At 40.7% G+C, this 23,372-nt stretch overlaps 1 protein-coding gene across 1 annotated transcript; it reads left to right on the top strand.

The window, feature by feature from the left end:
• The first annotated feature begins 4,500 nt into the window (after positions 1-4,500).
• bmp2b (bone morphogenetic protein 2b) lies at positions 4,501-9,425 on the top strand. Its single transcript, XM_058378469.1, has 2 exons — positions 4,501-6,441; positions 8,450-9,425. The coding sequence occupies exons 1-2, from the start codon at positions 6,093-6,095 to the stop codon at positions 9,331-9,333; spliced, it is 1,233 nt and encodes a 410-aa protein (XP_058234452.1). The 5' UTR covers positions 4,501-6,092; the 3' UTR covers positions 9,334-9,425.
• Positions 9,426-23,372: the final 13,947 nt, after the last annotated feature.

Here is a 23,372-nt window from a genome sequence, read left to right as displayed (position 1 = left end):
ATAAACAGCTGCTTGTGCTTAAGCGGTGAAATGTAAATCTTGACGCGGGATGTTTATGCAGCCCAAGCTTCTAATCATGCAAACGTATAATTCAGTGACATGTGGTGTCTTTACGAGGCCAGTTTGATTCAAAGGGCAGATCCCTGTATTTACCAGTCTCACTCCAAACTAAAACGCCATTGCATTTCTCATCTTAATCTTTTCGGCTGAAATATTTATTTACTTGAGTCACTAACGTTTTTTTTAATTTTTTTTTTTATCTTTTGCATCATCATCAACAGCAGCAGCAGCAGCAGCCGTGGTGTATCGGTACAGCGACTTATTAAGGTTGTTATGGTGTAGCAGCCAAATTTACAGAGAAACACAGATGAAGTTTTTCAGTCCTCTTAATCCTCTAATTCAAACCAAACCAGTATGTGGTGCATGAAGGTTACAGCATTTAATAGCAAACTATCCAACAATGTTCTTGGCAAAGTAGTGTGCGTCAGTCCTTATTGCCTGCTGTTACAATCTCTGGAAAAGGCCCGAGTATAATTTTTCTTACAGGGGCATATCATTTTTGCACATCTGAAGGTGATTATGTTCATGCAGTACATGTACTGTAAATTACTATTCATTTTAATATAGCCTCTTTTACAGTAGCAACACACATTAAGGCTCACAACACATGATATTAAAAAATGACGTAAGACTCAGCTTAAAAAAAGCAAACAAAAAATGATACAGATTATTTTGTTCGATTCAAAAGATAAGGATTACAAGGCACCATGAAGAATTACAAATCCAAGTCATTCTCTGGCCATGTTGTCACTCATTATAAAGTATTTGAGTAGGTTTGAATGACCTGAGTGACCTGCTTGGTTCAGTGAATCTGTTACTAGAGATGCTGGTCTGCTTAGCTAAAGAGGCACACTGGTCCACCGTGAACGTCTTCCATCCTGATAATTAATATGTGATCTTTAGTAGTGTCTGAATCTACAATTTGCACAGGGGTTCCTCAAGGGTTTTTTTTTTTTTTTTTTGAGTAAAACAGTTATAGCTTTCTAAAGAAGTTATTTTAAGTAACATTGACTAAAAGAGAGCTCTCTGTTGTTGGGTTCGACATAGAATCTTTAAAGATTCCCCCTGAGGGACAGTCTGAAGAGTCCAAATGGGATACATGAGAAAGACTGTGTTATCTGGTATTGTTATTATGAAAAACTAGGTTATATAAAGACCTAAGCAGACCACATAGGCTGACTACACGATTAATCGCATATGCTTTATAGCAGTCCATCGTTTGGTCCTGACAAGACCTTGCAAAACATTTCTTTCTGCTATATCTGTTGGCCTTGTTTAATATCTGCACCACATGTATGATAATTGCTGCATTCCCCAATGGGACACGAGAGGGAGGTCTGGAGCTGTATTAGACTAAGCAGCAAAAGCTTACTTGATCATCACTGGAATGTGCGTGTACCATACGGCCAAACAACTGTTAGCACGGTATAAGAGGGCTCCGTCTGCAGAGTCATCTCCGTGTCTTGTTTCCAGACAGTCGGGTGGAATGTGGGCGATGACAGGAACACTACTCAGCCTATTGGAGAATACAGCAAAGAAGCAAAGACTCTCTGATAGCAGCACAATAATAGCGACTCTTCATCAGCTACCTGTGCCGTGCAATAACATGAGGCTTGTTTCAGACATAGGGACAGATCTCTGCCAAAAGTCTACGTTCTCCACTGACAGGGACTTGGGCTTCAGACAGGAAGGTTTAGTGCTAAAAAAAAAATGTTAAAAATCACACGGCTTACATTTGCATAGTTCAGTCCCAAAGTTATGTCGAAATAGTCATGATAATTGCACTCAAAGAAGCCAAAATCCCTATGTGGTTTTACCATGGTTTGGTAACAAACTGGCAGCCAATCAAACTTGAGGGTTTTTCTGAATTTAGGAAGTGAAATGAGGCAACCAATAGATGGCATTGCAGTGTCTTTATAATATGTCTTTATACACTAATACAGTTTGCTTCCACAATTTAATGTTTATGTCCTGGTTTCATGGAATGATATTATATTAAGTCTTAAAAAGAAATAGGTTTTTATCATCTGCTTTATATAATCAGCAAAAACAAAAACTATTGAAGCATGTTATCTATTAATTTTAGGTTCAAAGATACATCATCTTCACAAATAGAATCAGCGTGAATATAAAAACTACTAACAGGTTACAAACTATTAGGACCAGATAAAATTGTAATTATTTTTACAATTTCCTAAGTTTTTGTATGGTTTTAAGATCTTCTATTCTTTTCTTCCTTCACTGCTGTTTGATTTCAACACTGTTTACAATTACTTGAATGAATATGTTCAGTTTGCCCATCTAAATTCAATTACCGGTGGCTGTGATCCTATGGCCTATGAAGACTGAAGTATCTCAGCTATAGATCAAGAACCCTACTGCGAAGTATGGTGGGTCAAAGCAGGATTTTGACCCAGTATGTGTCAGTTCCTCAACAGGGTTCTATCCAGGACAGAGAAAGGAATTAGCTTTGAACTCGGTGGGCCTAAAGCTTACAGCTTGGTGTAAAAGAGAATGATAGATGAACCAGATAAGTTTTCATCCAATCAGCAATAATCACATCAAGTACAACTACATTAGACACGACAAATTTCAGCTTTTTTAATGAGATATCAAAGTGGTATTATAACGCACACACTCATACACGTGTGCACACACACACACACACACCCTGCACAAAGACAGACATGCAAATGCATTGCAGTAGAGCCTGTGGACACATTCTCTGCTGAAGGACTCAGGCCCCGCCAGCAGACAATAAAGAGAAGATAAACATTCTTTTCACTCTCCCTAATCCCCTTGTTTTCGGTAATTAAGGCTACTTAACACGTATTGTGAGGTGTTATCCCTAAATCTAAAACACCTTTGGCCAGTGGAGGGTTTAGAGCACCAAGTTCATGACCTGATGTTTTCACAACAACCAAGCAATCAGTAAAAAACCAAAAGCCTTACAGAGAAAGAGATCAGACCCCATACTGAAGACCACTTTCTAATAAAACTGCTTGCGCCCTTGTGTGTCACTGAAACCATACATGCGCACTGATTGAAACATTTTAATCAAAGGTGAATGTAATTAGCTGTGGTGTCAAACCGTTGGTCAGTCAGTGGCCGGACCGTCACTAGTAATTTCATTAATTCACTTCAAAGTGATCAATTGATCAGTGCATTAAACACTGATTTTTGTGAGACAGTGTGGTAAAGAGCAGCATCACCTCAGGAATGGAATGCATCAGTGTATTTTAATTGCTAAGTGGATGATCCCGGATTATCCCTCATAAGATGTTATTGTCTTGGAAGTAGACAAAGATATCTTTTGATCTCAATGGAGTGTAATCTGCTGCCATCTCTCTCAGCCCAATAGGCCAGCTGCTTTTGTCAAAACAAGCCTGCTATCATCACATAATTGAAATGAATACCTGTAATCAATGAGGCGTTTTCATATGCTGATTCCCCCAACATAAACATTGTTTACTAAGCACATGTATGTTTTCAATATCAATGGCTTTCCTCCTTGTTACTAAACCCTTTTAGCACACACACACACACACACACACACTCTTTTGGGGGTCACATCATTTATAACAGATTAAAGCATAAATACTTTTACCTTCCTGATATAAAAGAAAAGGAAATGCAACTATGTTAATAACAAAGAATACTACTGATTTTTTTTACTGAGGGGTAAAAGGGGGTTGGTTTGCAGAGATAATCCTGTCCCCCTCCCTTTCCTGGATATTCACTGACAAGAGTATCAGACGTTAACTTATCCACCTCTGTCCTCGAGTTTGCAATGACAACAGAATGAATTATCAGGGGACTAGAAATGACCGGTCACTAACACCCTTAATCCCCTTAATCCATAGAACCAAAGGCATCACATTTGCCAGCTATGTGTCAATCAATGTTAATCCAGTTTGAAAACATGATTCCCTTGAACGTAAATTATAGGTCGTCAGACTGACCACATGTACCTTTGCATTGATCAGAGACACATAGGTGAGGAACAAAAACTATTCAACTAGGTAAACTCTGTGAGACTGGAAGGTAAAGTCAGTAGTGGATGTGTTTTTTTTAATAGGACTTCTATATTTGCTATAGTTATTATTTAGCTGTTATAGTCATATGATTCATTAAACAGTCATTTATAACTGATGTCAGTATAAACTGGAAACAAAAACTTCATTAAAATATTGATAAAACTTGAACACTGTGTAACTGGTTTGAGTTCTGTCAGCTGAAGTGTTACATATTTGCCTGGATAATTGCTTTATACTCATAATATCATATTATTGCTCTGTGTGTGCGTGCGTGCGTGCGTGTCTCTCTGTGTGTGTGTGCGTGCGTGCGTGTGAGTGTATGTCTGTGTGGTTTCCATCCAGAGTGTCTTGGAACTAGTTGCGAAATATTTGAGTAGCTGTGTCCTAAACTCTTGATCTGGTCTGATTTGTAAATCTTATATAGTCTGCTCACGATGCAGCTTTTTTGGTACGAAAATGAAACTTCCGTTTTCCTTTTTTAATCGTCGACATGATTGCAATCGATGACGCGTCTGCAAGTTACAAAGGGCGAGTTAAGACTCTAGACTTCTGCATGACCTTTTCGCAGTGCGAGTAAAAACAGTTAGGTATTATAGCTTGAAAAGGCGCGAAAGGGCGCAGCTCAAGTCTCCACGCACCGAAACCGACACGCTTTCGCGTAGGATGCATGATGGATGACAGCGTTCACTGGTGACATCACTCGAAAACAAAAAGTCTACAGCCTTGAGCGGCGCGCGCTGCAATCTACGCACCCACGGTAGCGCGCGCTAACACACGAAGATGACGTTCCCAAGTGAACGCGAGCACAATCCGGGACTTTAACAGAGATATATACAGACTTCACCTGGCTAAGGGGCTACGAAAAAAACAAAAGCATGTCCGAACGAGAGTTTTTTCTCACCGCGCATGTTTTTTGCAGACGCGTTCGTTTGACCTTATAATCACTTTTATAGTCCGTGCGAGCGAGCTCGGGTTCGTAGCTTGGCACGTATCAACACGTATTTGGCGAGTATGAGCGCGAAGAGGCGAGCTAAAGAACTAAATCGCGGCGACCAACTGCTGTGCTTTAATTTATGATATGTAAAAAATCGCTGTGGATTAATGTGGATTATTGTGGAATTTCAAGGACACTGCCGCAGGGGAAACGACTGATCACCACATCACCGGCTGTGTGGTAATTCTTCACAAGTTAACTTTAGTGGGTTGGAGGAGTGTTACATCTTCCTGGGACATCTTCTAAAGATAATTGAAGGTGTTCGGAACATTCAGGTGTTTGTCATAGGCGTCTACCACCTGTAGCTCAAAAACTTCTCTCTCTCTCTCTCTCTCTCTCTCTCTCTCGCTCTGTGCTTTCTTACTCTCCTTTTATTTAGCTGTAAAACTGGCACGCGCGCGCAGAGCTGCAAACCCTAAAACCGCACCGAGTTTCTTTTTAGCCTCTCGTCCCAGAGTTCCCCGTCTCTCTCGCTCTCTCTCTCTCTCTCTCTCTCTGACTTTTCCTTTTATGCCTGGCCTGATGTTAAGGTTTGAAGGCAGAGCGTGTGGTGTAGACATTTCGCGTTCAGTGTACACCCCCCACCCAGACCGTGCCCCTCTTATCTCAGTTTAATTGCAGCCTCTATGTCTGCTGTTTTCACGTCTCCTTTTTTTTCAGTTTCTTTGATTCACCGTCTCATCTCTACTCGTTGTTTGACATCCTCTTTAGTCTCCCTTACGTGCTCGATCTCTGTGAGGATATTATTATAGCCCGCGGGCGGGGATAATATCCCTAAACTTTTTTTTTTTTAATTGAAGTTCCTCGGCTTAAAGTGCGCCATCTACCTTCAGAACGCCTTCAGATCCGGAGATCACCGGCTTGTGTCGAGAGAGTGAGAGAGAGAGCGGGCTGGAGGCTGGGCGCTCGCGCGGATCGGGGGTCCATGCGCGGTGTCGCTGCCTGACGCGAGCTCGGCCCGGGAGCTCTAAGCCCTCCTCCTCTGTGCCCTCTCTCTGATAATGGTAGCCGTGCTCCGCTCGGTCGTGGCGCTCATGCTGCTGCTCGGTCAGGTGTGGCTGGGCGCCGCCGCCGGTTTGATTCCCGACGTGGAGCGGCGGAGGCACGCACCCGAACACTCCGAGCGCTTTCTGCGCGACTTCGAGCTCCGACTCCTGAACATGTTCGGTCTAAAGCGGAAACCCACGCCGAGCAAGGGAGCCGTGGTACCCCAGTATATGCTGGACCTCTATTATATGCACTCAGAGAACGGAGACCAGAAAAGCATCCGGCGGCCCAGGAGCATCATGGGGAGGCACGCGGAGCGCGCGGCCAGCAGGGCCAACACCATCCGGAGTTTCCATCACGAAGGTGAGAGCTCCTTTTCCACCAGTCCATCACTGGTGCAACAAATCTTATGATTTCATCATGTTGCGCAGTGCCTTCTTACATTTTACGTTCTTATAAAAAATCTCACTATTTCATATTTTTCCTGACATAACAGTACTATGATATCCTACTCAGTCTGTAACTGTTACGGTGTTATGCAACGCCGGGAACCCATACCTACATTCCACAAATGATGCTTACTATTATTAAGGAGGCAAAAATGTATCCTGACGGCAACCTCTCTGAAAAGTATTTACAGAGTTTACATTTTTCCAGACAGAATGCATATCTGTGTACTTGTACCAGGTGAGTGCCAGGAATCTGGTCATTACACTATAATATCATGAGAAAGACATGGCTTGAGACAGTGACATAAAACTTTTAGCACAAACTTTTTGCATGCACCCTGTATTTTTCTGTGATATAGATAAGTCAATGTATAAGTCTACTTATACTTAAATGCTTAAACTCATTTGATCAACTTGTGGTGAATCATTTAACATGTAACTTTTTCGGTACCTGATATTTCTTTTGTTATACTGTCTACGTTTGACATATGATTAGTATTTCTCAGTCTGTACCTTAGTGGCACACTTTGATTAAAATGAATTCAGGTCATGTGAGAGTTTTCATAAGTTTGCTTGAGGGAACAGAGGAACTACATTTTAGTTACAACCTGGAATCTTTAGTCCTGCATGGTGTATTAGTGTTTTCTTTTGCAGGCTACATAATCAGTTTAAGTTTGTGAGTTTCTAGTAAAATAGGTGGCACGTGAGGTTTTTTGAGGAAGTATTCTTGAGTCATTCGGGCCACTGAGAGGCCTCATACATTGTTATGGATTTGCATGGATGACACCCAGTGGTGGTCCTGACATAGTGCAAACGGCAACTTTGATCATTTGTCAGCATCGTGGCTGGTGGACACACATTTTGTGTGATTTTTTTTAACTGCATGGCACAAATTCTTTTTAGTTATATCAAATACAATTCAATACATTCCTACCATCATTTCACTTGCTTGTGGTTTAACACGTTAAAACATTTCAATCATTTTAACGATAAGGCACATGGATTTAGGTACATTTATTTAAAAGAAACGCATAATGAAAACGTACAATAACAATGATATCAGTATTTCTCCCATATAATTTTATCTGCTTTATTTGGTGCATTTGTAGTGTGTGTGTGTGTGTGTGTGTGTGATAGTATCTGTATCTTTAACCACTAGTGACAAGGAGAGCTGCATAGCCTGAAACTTTTGACTTGTCATTAGCTGTTGCCTCCTTGTTTTGCCACAAACAGAAATTAGGAATGTTGATACACTCACAACTGGGGTTGACTGCTCCAGACAAGCCCTAACACGTTCACAGAGTTACTCCCCCTGTGAAGGGATTGACTGAGCGGGCGAGAACAGAGAAACAAGAAAGACAGCAAGAAAGAGAAAAAGATGGAAAAGGAAAAAAAGCATGAAAGAAGGAGCAGGGCTTTCCCACATCAAATACAATCTGCATGTCTTTTTAGTTGATTATGGAGCAGATAGGTTGGATTATGGAGAATGGAATTTCCAAAATGTTTCTTTTAAAGAGAGATTAGAGGCTTTTGTGTAAGATTGTCTTTTGATTTGTTAGGTCTTCTAAGAAAAAAGTTGGCTTTTCATGTTATGATCACAGCCTTTTTTATTAAAGAAGGTGTTTGAAGCATCTGAATATTACTTGAATACAACCCGTCAAAACTGCTCCGCCACACTTAGCTGCCTAAGTGTCTTTAAATGCCTTAACACCTGGTCTAACTATCACTTAGAGCAAGCAAAGACAGCTCTGAGGCAAACCTAAGAGAAAGGTCATTCTTTTAGGTTAAAACTATGGATCTAGAGAATAATAGTGACTTTTAACATTTTTTTAATCATAATGTATATAATGTGAAGGGTAGTCTTTATCCATGTGTGTGCTATTAATTGTCCATTTTTAACAATGCATTTTTTCTCCTTTCAGAGGCTTTAGAGGCTCTGGCCAGCCTGAAAGGAAGGACCACACAGCAGCTGTTTTTCAACCTCACTTCGGTGCCGGCGGAGGAGCTCATCACGGCTGCAGAGCTACGCATCTTCAGAGACCAGGTGCTCAGTGACTTTACTCAGAGCAACACCAGTCGTGCTGGAGCCTTTCAGCGCATTAACATTTTTGAGGTGTTTAGGCCAGCTCATTCCCCCTTACAGGAGCCTCTTACCAGACTTTTGGACACTCGTCTGGTGCAGGACTCACACTCACGCTGGGAAAGCTTTGATGTAAGCTCAGCGGCAGCACGCTGGGCCACACAGCCACACCACAACCATGGCCTCATGGTGGAGATTCTGCATCCAGGCGAGGCCAGTGACGGTGAGGAGGCAGAGGCAAGCAGGAGTAGGCATGTCAGGGTAAGCCGGTCCCTGCATACCGACAATGATTCCTGGGCTCAGGCCCGGCCACTGCTGGTCACTTACAGCCATGACGGCCAGGGCACCGCAACGCTTCACAGAGAAAAACGGCAGGTGCGGCGGCCACCAAAACAGCGGCGTAAACACCAGCGAGCCAACTGCCGCAGACACCCACTCTATGTAGACTTTAGTGATGTGGGCTGGAATGTGTGGATTGTGGCGCCGCCAGGCTACCATGCCTTTTACTGCCAAGGCGAGTGCCCGTTCCCACTGTCAGACCATCTGAACTCCACCAACCATGCCATTGTGCAGACCCTTGTAAACTCTGTGAACTCTAATGTGCCACGGGCATGTTGCGTGCCCACAGAGCTCAGTCCCATCTCTCTGCTCTACCTGGATGAGTATGAGAAGGTTGTCTTAAAGAACTATCAAGACATGGTGGTGGAGGGCTGCGGATGCCGATGAGAACTAAACTCATGAAGCTTATGAAGACTTTTTTATTTATATGAAAGAACTTTCAGAAAAAGAGTTATTTTGGAAAAAAGATAAAAGATATATATATATATATATATATATATATATATATATATATATATATATATATATATATATAATTATATTTATGTTGACCAATGGGAAAATAAATATTTTAATGAGTTTTGCTTTTTCAGTGGTTTTGAAGATGTCCAATGTACATTTCAGTGCGATAGCACATGAAGTATGAAGCTCAGATTTTTAATATGTATTTATTTCATCATAACCACTTTATTTGTAAATGAATTATGTGTATTTATCATAAAAAATATATGATCTCCCATTGTGGCTGTGGGAATATATTATTTGACAAAATTTATTTATGTGCTTACATTATGTATTTATATTTATTTACTATGTTCTTGAATACTACATCACAAATTTGGTGCATTGGTTACAATAAGAAATGACAGGTACTGTCTTTAGGCATTGGTCCAATACCCTGCGAGAAGCTTCTGTCCTAGGCAGTGTTAAATTGTTCACAGAGTGGATTTTCCTGAGTGATTATTAGATACCTTTGTTGTCCCTGTATCTTCCTTTTCAGCAGTTTTGATTTTGAAATCTGGCACTGCCCCTTGTTTGGCTTCTCTGGGAGCTAATTTTTCCCACTCATATTAATCCTGATCTGGCAGTAAATCACACTGGATGTTCTTTAGTGAAAATCCTTTTTAGTCTAAGACTAGGCTTAAGATATGTCTGAGCAGCTGGCCCTACAAACTAGCTCATATAAGCCCTAAAACCCACACTTAGTCCATGTAGTTTATAAATGTTAAGGTTACAGCTATGTAAAATGTCTAAGTCAAACATGTCCTGGTGAGAGCGATCAATCATTCAGACAGTTGGAAATGTGAGCAGTTGATAAAGACACAGTGAAGGGCCTGAACCCTATCATAAGAGAGCACTTCATTAATAATCTTAGAAAGAAACAAAGGAGAAGATTGGGCCTACTGCGATTGTTCATGCTGAGGCATAATTTGCGGTGTTATCTCTTGGTGGAATTCCTGTATCATTGTTTAATTATATTGCTGTTGGAAGCCCCATCAGCTGCTTAGCATTGAGTGCAAAAAGTTCACTCGATAAAGGTGTCAAAACAGTGACCATAATAATAGACTTTCCCTATCAAACTGGGTCTTAAATATTAAGGTGTTAACGTTTAGATATTAAATCTTAAGGCATTCCTAAATATTTTTGTTGAGGAAAAACAGAACTGTAAACATTCTGAGATGATATGGGTAATATAAGTAATATTTTAATTTCTGAGTCATTGTTTTCTTAATTGTTCTGAAGCACATATGGTGCATGTTTGATTTCATTTTTTTGCTGTTCTCACCAAACTGCATAAACACTACATAGTATATGTATTACATTGTTATCATCCAGAGTCGACCATAGTACTGCATTGTCTGTGGTTGTTGAATTTTTATTCACATCCAGAGGGAACTGTTTTGCTTTTAAACCCTCAAAATGGATGTCTTTAATGAAAATTACATTTCATGCAACAATAAAAACCTGCATTTCTTCATGGAACTCTATCGGGGAACCAAGAGGGGAAACATGCTTTGGGAAACTTTTCGATTTAATGGTTGGCTTTTTACTGCACCGAGTCCATAAAGCTTTAATTGAGTTGTGTGGGAATACGACTCCCCTGCCATGTTTCACATTTAGCACGCATTTCTCCTGCTGCCTACCCCTGTACTACCACATTAAGCTGCACATTTCCCACCCTCCACACTCCAAGTCTGCTGTTTTCAGAGGGAATGCCATGGAAGAGGTCAGGGTCACCCCAGATAGTCCCAAAGGGCGCAGTCCTAAAACCACTCTCTTGTAACATTAGCTGAACAACCACGTCACTTCTACCTTATTTTATGAATTCTTCCCAGGGAGAATTTTTATGTGCCACACTGGACATTTAATGTGTCCTTAGTAAGCTAATGACATTTTTATGGTAGGTGGTTGCTGAAAAATAGTGATTTAGCTTGCTTTATGAAAACAAATAAGGGAATTTTACATTTGTATATTGATGTGCTCAATCCCAGTGGCTGTAGTTCATAGGGTGGGTTTTCTTTTTAAAAACATGAAAAAAAGGCCTGAATGAAATACAACCATAAGGATTTCCACACGTCAGGCTTAACGTCGGTTGGGAGTGATTCAGTTTGGAAAGGAACTGTAATTTGATTCGTCTCAGTAAGTGCAAACCACACTGAAAGTATCTGTAGTTCCTCTAACCAGACTCATACAGCAGCAGAATCAGATTTCCAGATTTCTGGCGGTTGACGTTCGGAAAATATGCAGCACAAACCTTTGATGAAGTGAACCCGGCCTGGGCAGAATATGACTTTTGGCCACGCTCCAAGGGGATGCCGGCATTCGGATTGGGTCTGCGGTCGATCGGAAGGCCTTTGTTATCCCACAGGGGTGTGCTAATTTGAGGTGTGGTTTGCTTTGCCGCTCAGAAAAGCATCCGTATGATGACGTCCAGCATACTTGGAAATGCGGCATCTGTGAAGTAGCTCAAAACACATCAAAAAGCCTTGTATCCACATTTTGGTAAGAGAGGAAAACACACACAAATTACTTTTCCAGAATGACCGAAAGACCTAGAAGCAAAGGTTCTAATTCTTATATCCGTTTGAACCACCCATTATTTTATTAAATTATTAGTTTTATGGTTTGTGTAAGTGTGTGGGTGATTGATGGCAGAAGGGGTAAGTCCACCAGGCTGGAGGAAATGTTAGGAAATGATTCAGTATTATTTATGAAGTCTAATGTTTGTTTGTGTTTTTCCACTTCTCCCTCTGGAACAGCAGATTATCCTCTCATCAAGAGTTCACCTAACAAAAACACCCAATGACAGATTCATTGCTACTAGATGGGGGCAGACGGAGTCGAAGCGTCTTTTGATTTTGGATCAAATCTTGTACACTACCACTGGAAAATCCAAAATCACCTGCTGTGTATTCTACACAGGTAGCTGTTTGATAGGTGATTATGATCTGACGACAGATGACCTGCATAAAACAGAAGCTTCCATCAATCATGATAAAAAACTTTATGACAACTGAATAAATCTCCATATACAAGTTTTTTAACCTTTCACATTTTAAAGCCTAGTGTTTTGAGCTCCTGTACCTTCCTATGAAACAGTTGTTTGCACTAATCACCATGGCATCCACTCAGAATAGCGAGGAGTAATTTTGTCTTCCACATGCAGACACGCAAACACACACACACACACACACACTCCTACACCCACAGAGCAGGTGCCTCATTGGAGGTGAGTCAGAGCACTCTCCCAGGCCCTCGTGGTCAAATGCAATGTTTGCTTTGATCTCAGGCCAATCCAATTTGACTCATACCTCTAAATATGTGTTGTTGGGACACAGGCCTTTCTAACTCCCCAATGAACCACATCCCTTATGTTCCCAAGGACCCCATTTAGTCAAGTCTGGTTTCATTTCCTTAAATCCACTGGTGTATGGTCACCATAGCAGCGTAGTGAGTTTGCTGCATGAAAGCAATTTGGACTTTGCTTGTAAAAGCTGTGCGGAGCGTGTCTCTGTTAGGACAGTCAATCTGAAAGAGGGCGCAAACAGATGGCCGGAGCATACAGTCTTTAGGCTATTTGTTCGTACAGGGCAGCTGGAGAGCAGTGCTGAACGTAGTTGGTGGTCTAGCTGCTGTGTCTGTTCTGTGTCTTTAAAAGAGCTTTAGTGATATATGTAGGTTCTCATGAACGAGTAGGTATGGTATTGCTGGCTGTACATGTGAGACCATTCATAACATCTTTAAAGCTCTTTGTGTATACGTATACACTATGGCAACAAATGAGAATCAGCTGTGGATGTTTTGAAGTAGTTAGCTTTGTCATAAGTGACTTGTGTCTGATTCACCTCTTCCCTGTTTATAGTTTTTGGGAAATCAGCCGACCTTCATAGTAATGTATTGATGACCTCTAATTCTCTTACCTGTAATCATGTGACTCAACCAACTCGAATCCTTAAATCATGAAAAAATGCTAAGACCATTTGTGATTCAAGGTTTTTAACTTGTCCTGCGATGTGTTCATCCTACTGGGATAAGTAGACAGATCCTACCAGCAACAGATCCTACCAGCAGATGGCATTAACCAGTCTCTCATAGAAAGTGTCTCGTTTTTTTTTTTGTTGTTACAGGAGCTTTGAGACCAATGGGAGAAAGTGAGTTGTTTTTTCAGATGGTTTCATAGGAGATCAAATTAGAAATAATTCAATTTATACTTAATATTTCCGAGGTCAGATAACGATATAGAGTATATAATATGGGTTTTATCTTTTTCAGGTTTCTCCCAGTGTAGCACTGTTCTAAGTAAAAACCATTCCGTTCACATGTTTGTTCTGAAATAGTCCTGAGTACAGAACATATCGCTCGCTGTTGGTGGCCTAGCAGCAAAACCTGGTCTTGAACCTGCTGCTTAGAATTGATTAGCATGAGGCTGCAGGCAGCTGCATTGCTAAGGAGGGGGTCCATTTGCTTGGGTGGTATGGTGCTAATTCCCTCCCCACAAGTTTTTCATTAGTTTAACAGGCTTCATATGAAGCACCCAGCAATGCTGGTCAGGGACACACGCCATCCCAGCCCTGGCTGATTCATGGCATTCGTCACTGCGTGTCATTCAGAGTCACATTTCACTACGCTTCTTTATGAGTAAGTAATGCTATTGCATGCCATGCCATTTGTGAAATGTCACCATGGATGTCCTGGGCCCAGAAATCCAACAAGAACAATAAAAAAAAACAGTGGCATAGTGATGACCACAGTCATGGGTGTAAATCTGTAACATGTTTCTCATCTTTCTTAGGTTCTAAAATAAGTACAGTCTGTGAATGTTAATTGTATCAAGGTTAATCTGTTGAATTCATTAACTCACAACGATTGCTCTTGAGGGGAAACGAACTAGGAATTTCTGAGAAGCTCTAATGCCTTCTTCAGGTCTACCTAACATCAGCTCTGAAAGTGTGTTTACATAAGTCTGGGTCTACCTCACTCATGCCTCATGCAAGAATGAGTGAATACCCTTGTGTTTGTGTGTAAGGTAAGAGATAGATGACCACCTGCCTGCCTAACCTCACCTTACTTCCTCTGAGTCACTTCCTGTCCCATGCCCAGAGTCCTGTTGTCGTTTGAGTGATGTCATGGCAGCTTTCCACTACTGCCTATGAAATACAAACATCTGGCTATAACATCATAGGCGAACTGAGCTGGGTGCCAGCACTCTCCTCCTCAATCAGCGCATATATAACGAAGAGTGCTGCTGCATTCTGGTGCTGAATTTATTGACTTTACAGTGAGCGGATGACTGCCTCGTTAGAAAGAGTGAGACTTTTTTTTTTGTTCTAACCAGTGAATGGTGCAAAAAAATACATCAAGAGCTTCTGCTGTGTGTGTGGGAAACGTTTAAGCTTAAGATGGCCAAAGATAACACAATAAATAGACATGGCAGAAGTTTTTTAAAGCCACAGGCAAATGAAAATATCATATGGAAGCAAAATGTACTTTTTCAATATTTTCTCTTCCTTTTCCTGGATTGAAAGGAGCCATATATTAAATAAAACCCATTTGGGTTCTTTTTGTGCTTTTCTGGCAGGAACCACTGATAAAGACTGTATAATTCACATGGTAGTTAAACTTGACATGTCCAAGTTGACACTTCAACGGGTATGTTTGCAAGCAGGCAGGAAATGCCAGAGGATGGCTGTCACTAAATGAGCAGGAGAGTATCAGTGGGTTAGAGGTCAAAGGTGAACATGAGGGGGCAATGGGTATACTTCAACATTCATTTCCCTTCTACTTCATCCATTGAGCATGGGGAGCATCACTTTTTCATTTCTCCTCTTTCATTTGGTTCCGCCCCATTTGTCCATGCTGGGCGCCTGTTGACAGCAAGGGCGGCACTAATAGTCTGGTGTGGGAAAGTTAGCATTGTGTCTGGGCCATTCTGCACACTGAAGTCTATTTGACAGAACTGTTGAAAGATCACATATCCATACTCTGACCTGAGCAGAAAGAACAGAAATGTTTGGATAAGGCTTAGCAGCAGCTCTCTCTTTCCTTGACTGAATCATTCAACTCAGTTGCTTTTATGGTTTGCTAATTGCCCATTTTGAGCATCTACATTAAAATGTACAGCACCAACCAAGTCCATGTGAAGATGCCATGTTCTAAGAAGGTCACAAACCCTAAAATGTTCTGGCAGGGCAACTGGGTTTATGAGTATATGCCATGCATCTTAGCTCTGATCAAGAATGTCAACCCTACAAGCACCATGTTTATATACAAAAAACCCTGATATTTAGCTATATTTAAAGAGAGTTATTCATTTATTGTTTCAGCCTGGGAAAATGGCAGACTGGATCTCTTCATGCAGATTCTCACAACCTTTTTAGCAGGATGTATCATGACTTCCCACAACTCATGCAATTGTACATCGTGTTCTGAGGTCCACTTACATTCCTACAAACATTTAGACCAGAGTGACACGGTTGTGTATGGCATTAGAGAACATAAATCCTATAGGTCAACTGAGACCTTCTTGTAAACAACTGACATTTATAACAGCGGTGAGTATTTGCAGCGGTTATAAACAATTCTGACCATCTTGGCTTCAGCTTGTGCCATCACTGCTCAAACACGAAGCATTTGTTGACTGCGACATAAAATAGTTCTGTTAGGTTTTGGGTTTCCAGAGAAGGGAGCTGGGCTTGAGTATATTGACTCCATGTGGGGAGGACGGTTTTAATCGGACCGTTGCCCACATGTCTTCCTGTTTCTAATTTGGAGCTGGGGTGGTTTTGTCCCTTGGCCAGCAGCCTCTCATCCACCGAGTGTCCATTTCCTCTGAAGTGAATAGTAGCAGGTGTGTTGGCATGACTTTGAGAACAGTGTTCTGAATGGGCTGTGTATTTCTCTCTCTGTCTCTCTCTCTCTCTCTCTCTCTGTTTTCTCCTCCCCTTCTTTCTTTCTTTCTTTCTTTCTTTCTTTCTTTCTTTCTTTTTTTCAAGATACAGAAAGTAAATTGTGAAATGGATCTCCATAAACAAATCACACAACCTACTTTTAGGAGCATTACGTACTTTTTGCCCTTGTAATTTGAAAGAAATTCATTTTGACTGGAACTGCCTTGTGATGACAGATGTAATAAAAGTGCCTGCATGTAGCATATACACCCATCTCCACCTCCTAGCATGACTTCAGAGTTGGGGAGGAGAACCCATCCACAGTGACAAACAGGCGTGTCATCTTCCTCTGAAGAGGTGACCTCCTCAGGAAGAGCAAAAAGAAAAATCAACCTGTTCAAGCTCATTAAGGCCAGTAAATGCACACAGACGACTTCATCCGAATTCAACTCCGGTCTCTTCTGTAAGCGATTCACTATCGGTACTCTTGATGAACCGAACGGAATTAACCTCTGCGACCTTGCTTTTGACTTCCACACTGTTTTCCAAAAGCTTAGTCTTATTGATGGTCCTCCTTTTGTGGACCACTTACCATTCCTCTTAATCTGAAATCACAGCTGTTGCAGATCTTATTTAGGTACTGCATTGGATCACTTCCTGTATGTCAGGATTATAGTGAGTATAGGATGAGTCTGAGGGAGGTCTAACATCCTATGAAACTATGGAGATTCCTCTTTGGGGGTCTCCTCATCTTGTTTAGACAGATAATCTCCTGAATCAACAATGTTTTGGTATAATTCATCATGCGAGACACTCTGCTTGAAGTGTGGGAACATCGTGCTGCTGGGTTTTAAAGAGGGTGAAAAAGTATTGTAGCTGTTTCTTCCAAATGTAGCATAAACAGTCAACTAGTTCCACATTCATTCATTTTGAACAAACGAACACACCAGAAGTGATTTAATCTCTCCCATGATTAGTGGCCTGCTTTACTCACAATCTGATAAAGAATTCATTTTGCATGCAGAGTGGGCATCCGGTTCAGCCGTAAACATAGCCAACTTTTCTTTTCATCTCTGAAAGATTCCAGGTTTCCCTTAATGTGTTGGGGCTTAAATCAATAGGGAATATGGAAACACATTAATCTTCCTGCTAGGTCTTTCACAGCTTTGAAATAGGAGCTATAAGCAGGACCCTTAGAGGAAACTTATCATGGAGCATTTTCAGGTGAGCTTCAGGCCAGCTTTGGTGTAGTAATGATGTTCTCCTTCACTGGGTTTGCTTCAGAGTGAAGGTATATGATGGAATAATCTCAATGGTCAGATTAAAGTCAAGTCAATGTTTGGAAGACCAACATTTTATTCTCTGTTATGTTTCCTGCAAAAACAACCAGATCAAACAGAAAAACCTCATTCTCCTCATCACTTGCTCTGAGTTCCTCTACTTTCATCCGGCACAAACTAGACCTGGTGGCTGTCTGCTTAATTGTATTGCATTGTCTGTTCTTTGTTCTCTTATCCTCCAGTGAAGAAAGCTTGCCGAAATTTCATCTGCCACATCACAGGGCTCAATTAACCTCTGACCTTTCTTCTGGGTGTATGGATCCTCACACCCAACCTTGGGCCAATTAACACTTTGTGGCAGTGCAGAAAAAGTTATTTTGTTGGGCTGTAATTGCTGATAAGTGACAGTGGACAAGGGTACTCTTTGTTTGCGGTGCCGGCAGAGTAAGGCAGAGCGTTCTGTGTTAATATTTCCTAAATATCCAACAGATAGACCTCTGCAACTTCACTGCGTTAGCACTGGGCCAGGCTTGCGGCAACAAACGTTTGAAAATGTGAGATAATGAGTTGTGGATTTTGGAGGACAGCACCCAATTATGTGCTCCAGATGGATGTGCTAGGCACCGGTTAGGCCATTGTGACGCCAATGCTTTCCCTTTCGGAGCCTGGATGAAGCCTCCCCCCGGCCGAGAGTGCATAATGAGTTTATGTTAACTACAAAAAGGTCAGGGGCCAATACAGGCTGTGGCATTTTCTTTAAGGCAGAGCACTGCAGTGCAGGTGCTGCCATGAGGTCATTCAGCTCCGGCCTGCCAGCACTCAGAGTACAGCCCTGTCACAAAGCTAGGGAAAACAAGGCACTGTTTGTTCTCAAAGTGCATCAGACTTGATTGATTCTGTGAACCGGACATGTCATCTTCTTGAGATATTGGCAGCTAGGGAGTAGATATACTTCAGCAAAGCTAAATATATCAGTATGTGTGCATAATCCCCTGTGTTGTTTTCATTTTGTGGTTTAGCCAAAATTAAATTCTGAGGTAGGCCTCTGTTCTGAAAGTTTTCAAAGGCTTGCGCACAGGATACATTAGGCTTTAAAAATGTCTTTCGAAAAGCTTGAGATTATTTTTGTTTGAAAACGTATCCCACCTCATAAAATACCAACATAATAAGGTTCTGTTCATCACAGGGGGAAAAGGCTCCGTGATGCGTGATTGCCACTGGGGTTGTTTCCTGTATTTCATAACTGTGTAAATGTGCAAATGATAAGGGGAGGGAAACTTGGATGCCTTGTTAATTCTGAATCAAGCCATTCAGTCAGAATAGGCATTTTAAGATTGTGTAGCTGACCAGTTACTGTCTTTGTTAATATTTATAAGTCTGACGTCAGGCGTGTGCGGCAGGAGAGTATTTTAATACCAAGTTGTTGCTCTGTGATTATGGGATTGAAAACAGCCTATCAGAAGCAGAGTGAGTGATGTGGCATAGTCTGGCCCTCTAGCTCGCTCCTCTCACTAGCTGATGGGAGGCCCCGTAATGACATCACCACACTTCCTTTTGGAAAAGCCTCTCTGGCAATAGACAGCAATGGAAAAAAATACCCGCAAATTAATTAGTCATGTATTGTGGAAACCTTTAACCAAACTGCACTTTGTTGCTTTAACATAGGAGCAACATATTAGGTATAATGAAACAGAATTTCACATGTTCCAATAATTTAGCTGTTGAGTATGTTTGAGGTCAGTGGTTAGCCATTAAACAGGAATTTCCTTTTCATTTGACATGTAAAAAGCTTAGTGTTTACACCCACTGGTGTGGATATATCCACTTCATTTCTAGGTTTTACTGTTCAAACTATATTAAAGGACATGAATGAATGCAAGTGAAAGATGTGACTAAATGCAAGCAGGCTCGTTTACTGGCAAAACTGACAAAACACTGTTGTTCCATGATATTCTAACTGGAAACAACAGAGGTCATAATACAACTACTTCCTAAGCAGAACCATCCTATATAAGAAACCTCATATGACTCTTGATTTAATAAATTTGTATTCATCTTTAGAGCAACACCTGCAGCTGATTCTTAGTCACAGCAAGCGTCTTTGTTCCCACACTCGGTTGCCTCTCCTGGTCTCGTCCTCACAGCATCAAGCATGTGACTTTGTGGATGAACACCTGCAAAACACAGCAAGCTTGTTGGGCAATGAGAGACCTCTGAACCTAGCAGGCGGAGGAGAACCAGGCCCTAGTTTGGCCCTGCTCAGTGTGGTATCACTCTGGTCAATGGGCCTGTTTTTGGCCGTGCTTGCTTACTGTTCCATGAAATGCGCCTCTGGAACAGTGCAAACTTCACTGAAACAGACCGGACACTGTTAGGCAACAGTGCTCCCTTTGTGTGGAATTGTCAGGGCTGGCCTATTCCTGATGTTCCTCCCTTTCTTCAGAACTTCAGCTGTGAGCAAACAAAAGCAAACTCCAACACTGTGTGTTGCTATGCAGCTAGCCATGTTGGAATGTATGGCTATTACAAGCGTTGCCATTTTTACTTATGTGCTTCATTTAGGCAAATAAAACATGAGCAGCAACCGAATGGCCCAAGAGATCTATGATGTAAATGATCACATATTACATCAGAATTAGTGACACTTCATACCAGAGAACTCTAACCAAAACATGGTGTATACTCATTGTTTTCAGATATGTCAAAATTTCATGTTTTATTTCACCACAGGGTTTCAAAAGCCCACATAGTGCTGAGATTTTCCATTTTTCATCAAAATGTTGGTTTATTTTCACTTTTCTATCATTACCCAACACTAATTTTTGAGAGTGATGCCAGTTCTTGATTCCTCTTTTACCAAAAGAGAGTGATGCAGCAGTGCTTTAGTCCTTTTCTTTCTAGCTCTCTCACCTCCTCTCTGGATGCTATGCTCCAATAGATAAGTTTCCAAAGCTTTAACTTTTCATGCTAATATGGCCACCAGTGCCATTGTGCATGTATCATAGTTTTAGTTGTTTACAGCAAAACCTGAATTCATATGAAATCATTGTTCTTTTTCCTATTAAACAGTGTGGTGACCAGCTATTTTGATAGGTTAAATTGTGCTAAGAGCGCAAGTTACACTTTATTTATATATATAATTACACTATATTTGGTTGAATGACATTTATTTTTTAGAATGAAAACCAGTAGCTCATGGATTTAAGCCTCTTTTCACTTTGCATGATGGTTCCCGAGGTTGCTGTGTTTTCAAGCACTCATTGCCAATATAATTCAATTTCTCCATCCAAGCTAAATATTTGCTGCATGGCCCATGGATCCACATGCAGTTTGAAAGTGCACTGCGGCACAGAAGACTTTAGCAGCGATACTCATTTTGTGCTGTACCTGACATTTTACTGCAATGATGTAACCTTCGATTCCATGGTAAAAAAAAAAAAATTTGTGATATTAATATGCTTCATTCCTTAATCTTGGCCGAATAACTACACACTTTATTAAAATTTGGCATCATAAACTCATTCTTTAACAGGAGTATTTGTGTTTTCCAGAAATACATGTACAGTTTTATTCTCTTCCCAAATAGAGTCATTTATTCTTCTGCAATGGGATTTATGAAGGTGGCCCTTTAAGCTTCTGAAATTTTCAAGTACATTAGCTTGCATTAACCCACACATCAGTGTGTAATGGTGCCTCATACATCAGGCCAGCATTATACAAGCCTTTAGTAAATATTCAAAAGGTCTGAACAATAGCACAGTGCACATTTAACAAAGATTTATCAAGGACAGGTTTAACTATAGTGTAACTAAAATGGTACAGCCAATCAGTCTATCAACATAGGTATATTTACCTATCAATATAGGTATATTTATTAAAAAAATAACAAAGTTGTTTTGTATGAAATAAAAAGCAGCATGGTGCAATGCTACATGCTGAGTCATTACTACATTGTAGTTGTTTTTTATTTTTCCAATAACAGCCCTGAAGTGTTTATTTCCCTTAATACTACAGCATTTTGCCAACTATTACAATCTTTTATTAACAAATGACACACCATACTTTTAAACAAATGACACACCATGCTTTTTTACATTTAAAGTTTTGAATGTTAGTCATTAATCTCCCTCTTTAAAAAAATAATAAGACAAAAATGTTTGTTTTTTAAAGAAAAATACATTTAAACATATTTTTATAGCCATCAAGTCTCAGCACAAGTCTAAACTGGTACTATAATAATGTATTAGAACAAGCAAATTAATATAAGCTCTGTCGCTGGAACAACTGACGTATAACACTATGAAATACACTATGAATTATATATTTTTTTATATAATATCATTACCTTCTGTATTTCTTGAATAGGGTTGTGGCATATGACAGAACTATGACAGAATACAATAAGAGCAACAGAATGAATAATGAAAAAAAATAATTGAACATTGTAGTATTTTCCTCTCCTACAGTAAGTTCGGCCTGGCGTGTGACAGGTGAGAGTGGTTCTGTTTGTTTGCTGTCGGTCAGTGGCCAACTTTTCCATGTAATTAGAGGGGTTTTATTCCAGCTGGCCATCACAGAGCCAGCTTTCTGACACTGAGTTGATGTAAACCTGTGTATCGGTCCTGCTACATAAACCTGGGACTCAAAGCTTGATGTGGTCGCTTGTTGAGAAACCTGGAAATTCTGACTAAAACTCGGGGAACACCTCAGCCGACACCCTACAACGCCCTCCTGCTCTGATTCATGACAGCATCATGAAAATACCATGAAAAGTGTCACACCACGAAATGTCACTTCTGTGACGTCCATTCGATTTAGTTCTCTTAAAACACTTGGGTAAGAATCACAAAGCTTGTCACATATCACAAGCTATTTATAATAAGGTGACATAACGTATGTGCACAGACTCCCATGTTGGAACGTGTTTGAGTTTATTATGGTTAATGCCTTGCACTGTTTTTCATGCTGTTTCCAAGAAACGACTTGCACAATTTCCTAATTATATATGCATGTGTGAAAAAAACAAAACAAACAAAACATCTGCAATTCAACAGGTGCGTATTGGCATGAAGACTGTTCCATGTCTGGAAAACATCTGCATAGGTGGTCTCTCTCTCTCTCTCTCTCTCTCTCTCTCTCTCTCTCTCTCTCCATCTCTCCAGGGCTAAAGAGGAGAAGCAGTTGATTATAAATACTGTGTGCTTCTCAGAGTCAGGGAAAAAAGCCTCATATTTCTGGAGCGGTTTTTACCAGAGCATATTTTTATCGTTGAAAGCCAACACAGATAGACCAGGCCTGCACAGCTGTGCCTCTCATTTGTTTAAGAGTGTACAAATAGGCCGACCCACACAAGCCATACAAAGTGAGAGGAGGTTTTGCTCAACATGGCACTTTTGTCTGACCAGAGAGGAGCAAGGCCACATTCCTAAAAACAAGCACATTATAACAACATAAAAGAAATAAAACAAATCAGAATAAGTCGAATCTTGTAATTTGTTTTTAGAAATAATTCACCTTGCTTGAGAGCTGATCTGAATAAATAAGGATGGCATATGCAGTCTATTAGCAGGTAAAGGAAAAACATGCTGCAGATTTTAATGGCTTTATAAAAAGACATATAATTGGTACCTAGGCAGAGTTGCAACACATTCAGACAGAAAGACATGTATACAACAACCTGTTAGACATTACATGACTATTCTTTGTGAGTAAGGCTGGTTTTGCCTTGCCTACAGACACAGCCAATGTAACGCTTCTC

Source organism: Hemibagrus wyckioides, linkage group LG25, assembly GCF_019097595.1.
Source record: "Hemibagrus wyckioides isolate EC202008001 linkage group LG25, SWU_Hwy_1.0, whole genome shotgun sequence".
NCBI classification, from domain to species: Eukaryota; Metazoa; Chordata; class Actinopteri; order Siluriformes; family Bagridae; genus Hemibagrus; species Hemibagrus wyckioides.
Note: the sequence above shows the minus strand (reverse complement) of the source record. Positions and strands in the feature narration are given on the sequence as shown.

Coding starts and splice junctions, on each gene's coding strand:
- bmp2b (XM_058378469.1), top strand. CDS start 6,093: ATGGTAGCCGTGCTCCGCTCGGTCGTGGCGCTCATGCTGCTGCTCGGT. Junction 6,442..8,449: donor CCGGAGTTTCCATCACGAAG/GTGAGAGCTCCT, acceptor TTCTCCTTTCAG/AGGCTTTAGAGGCTCTGGCC.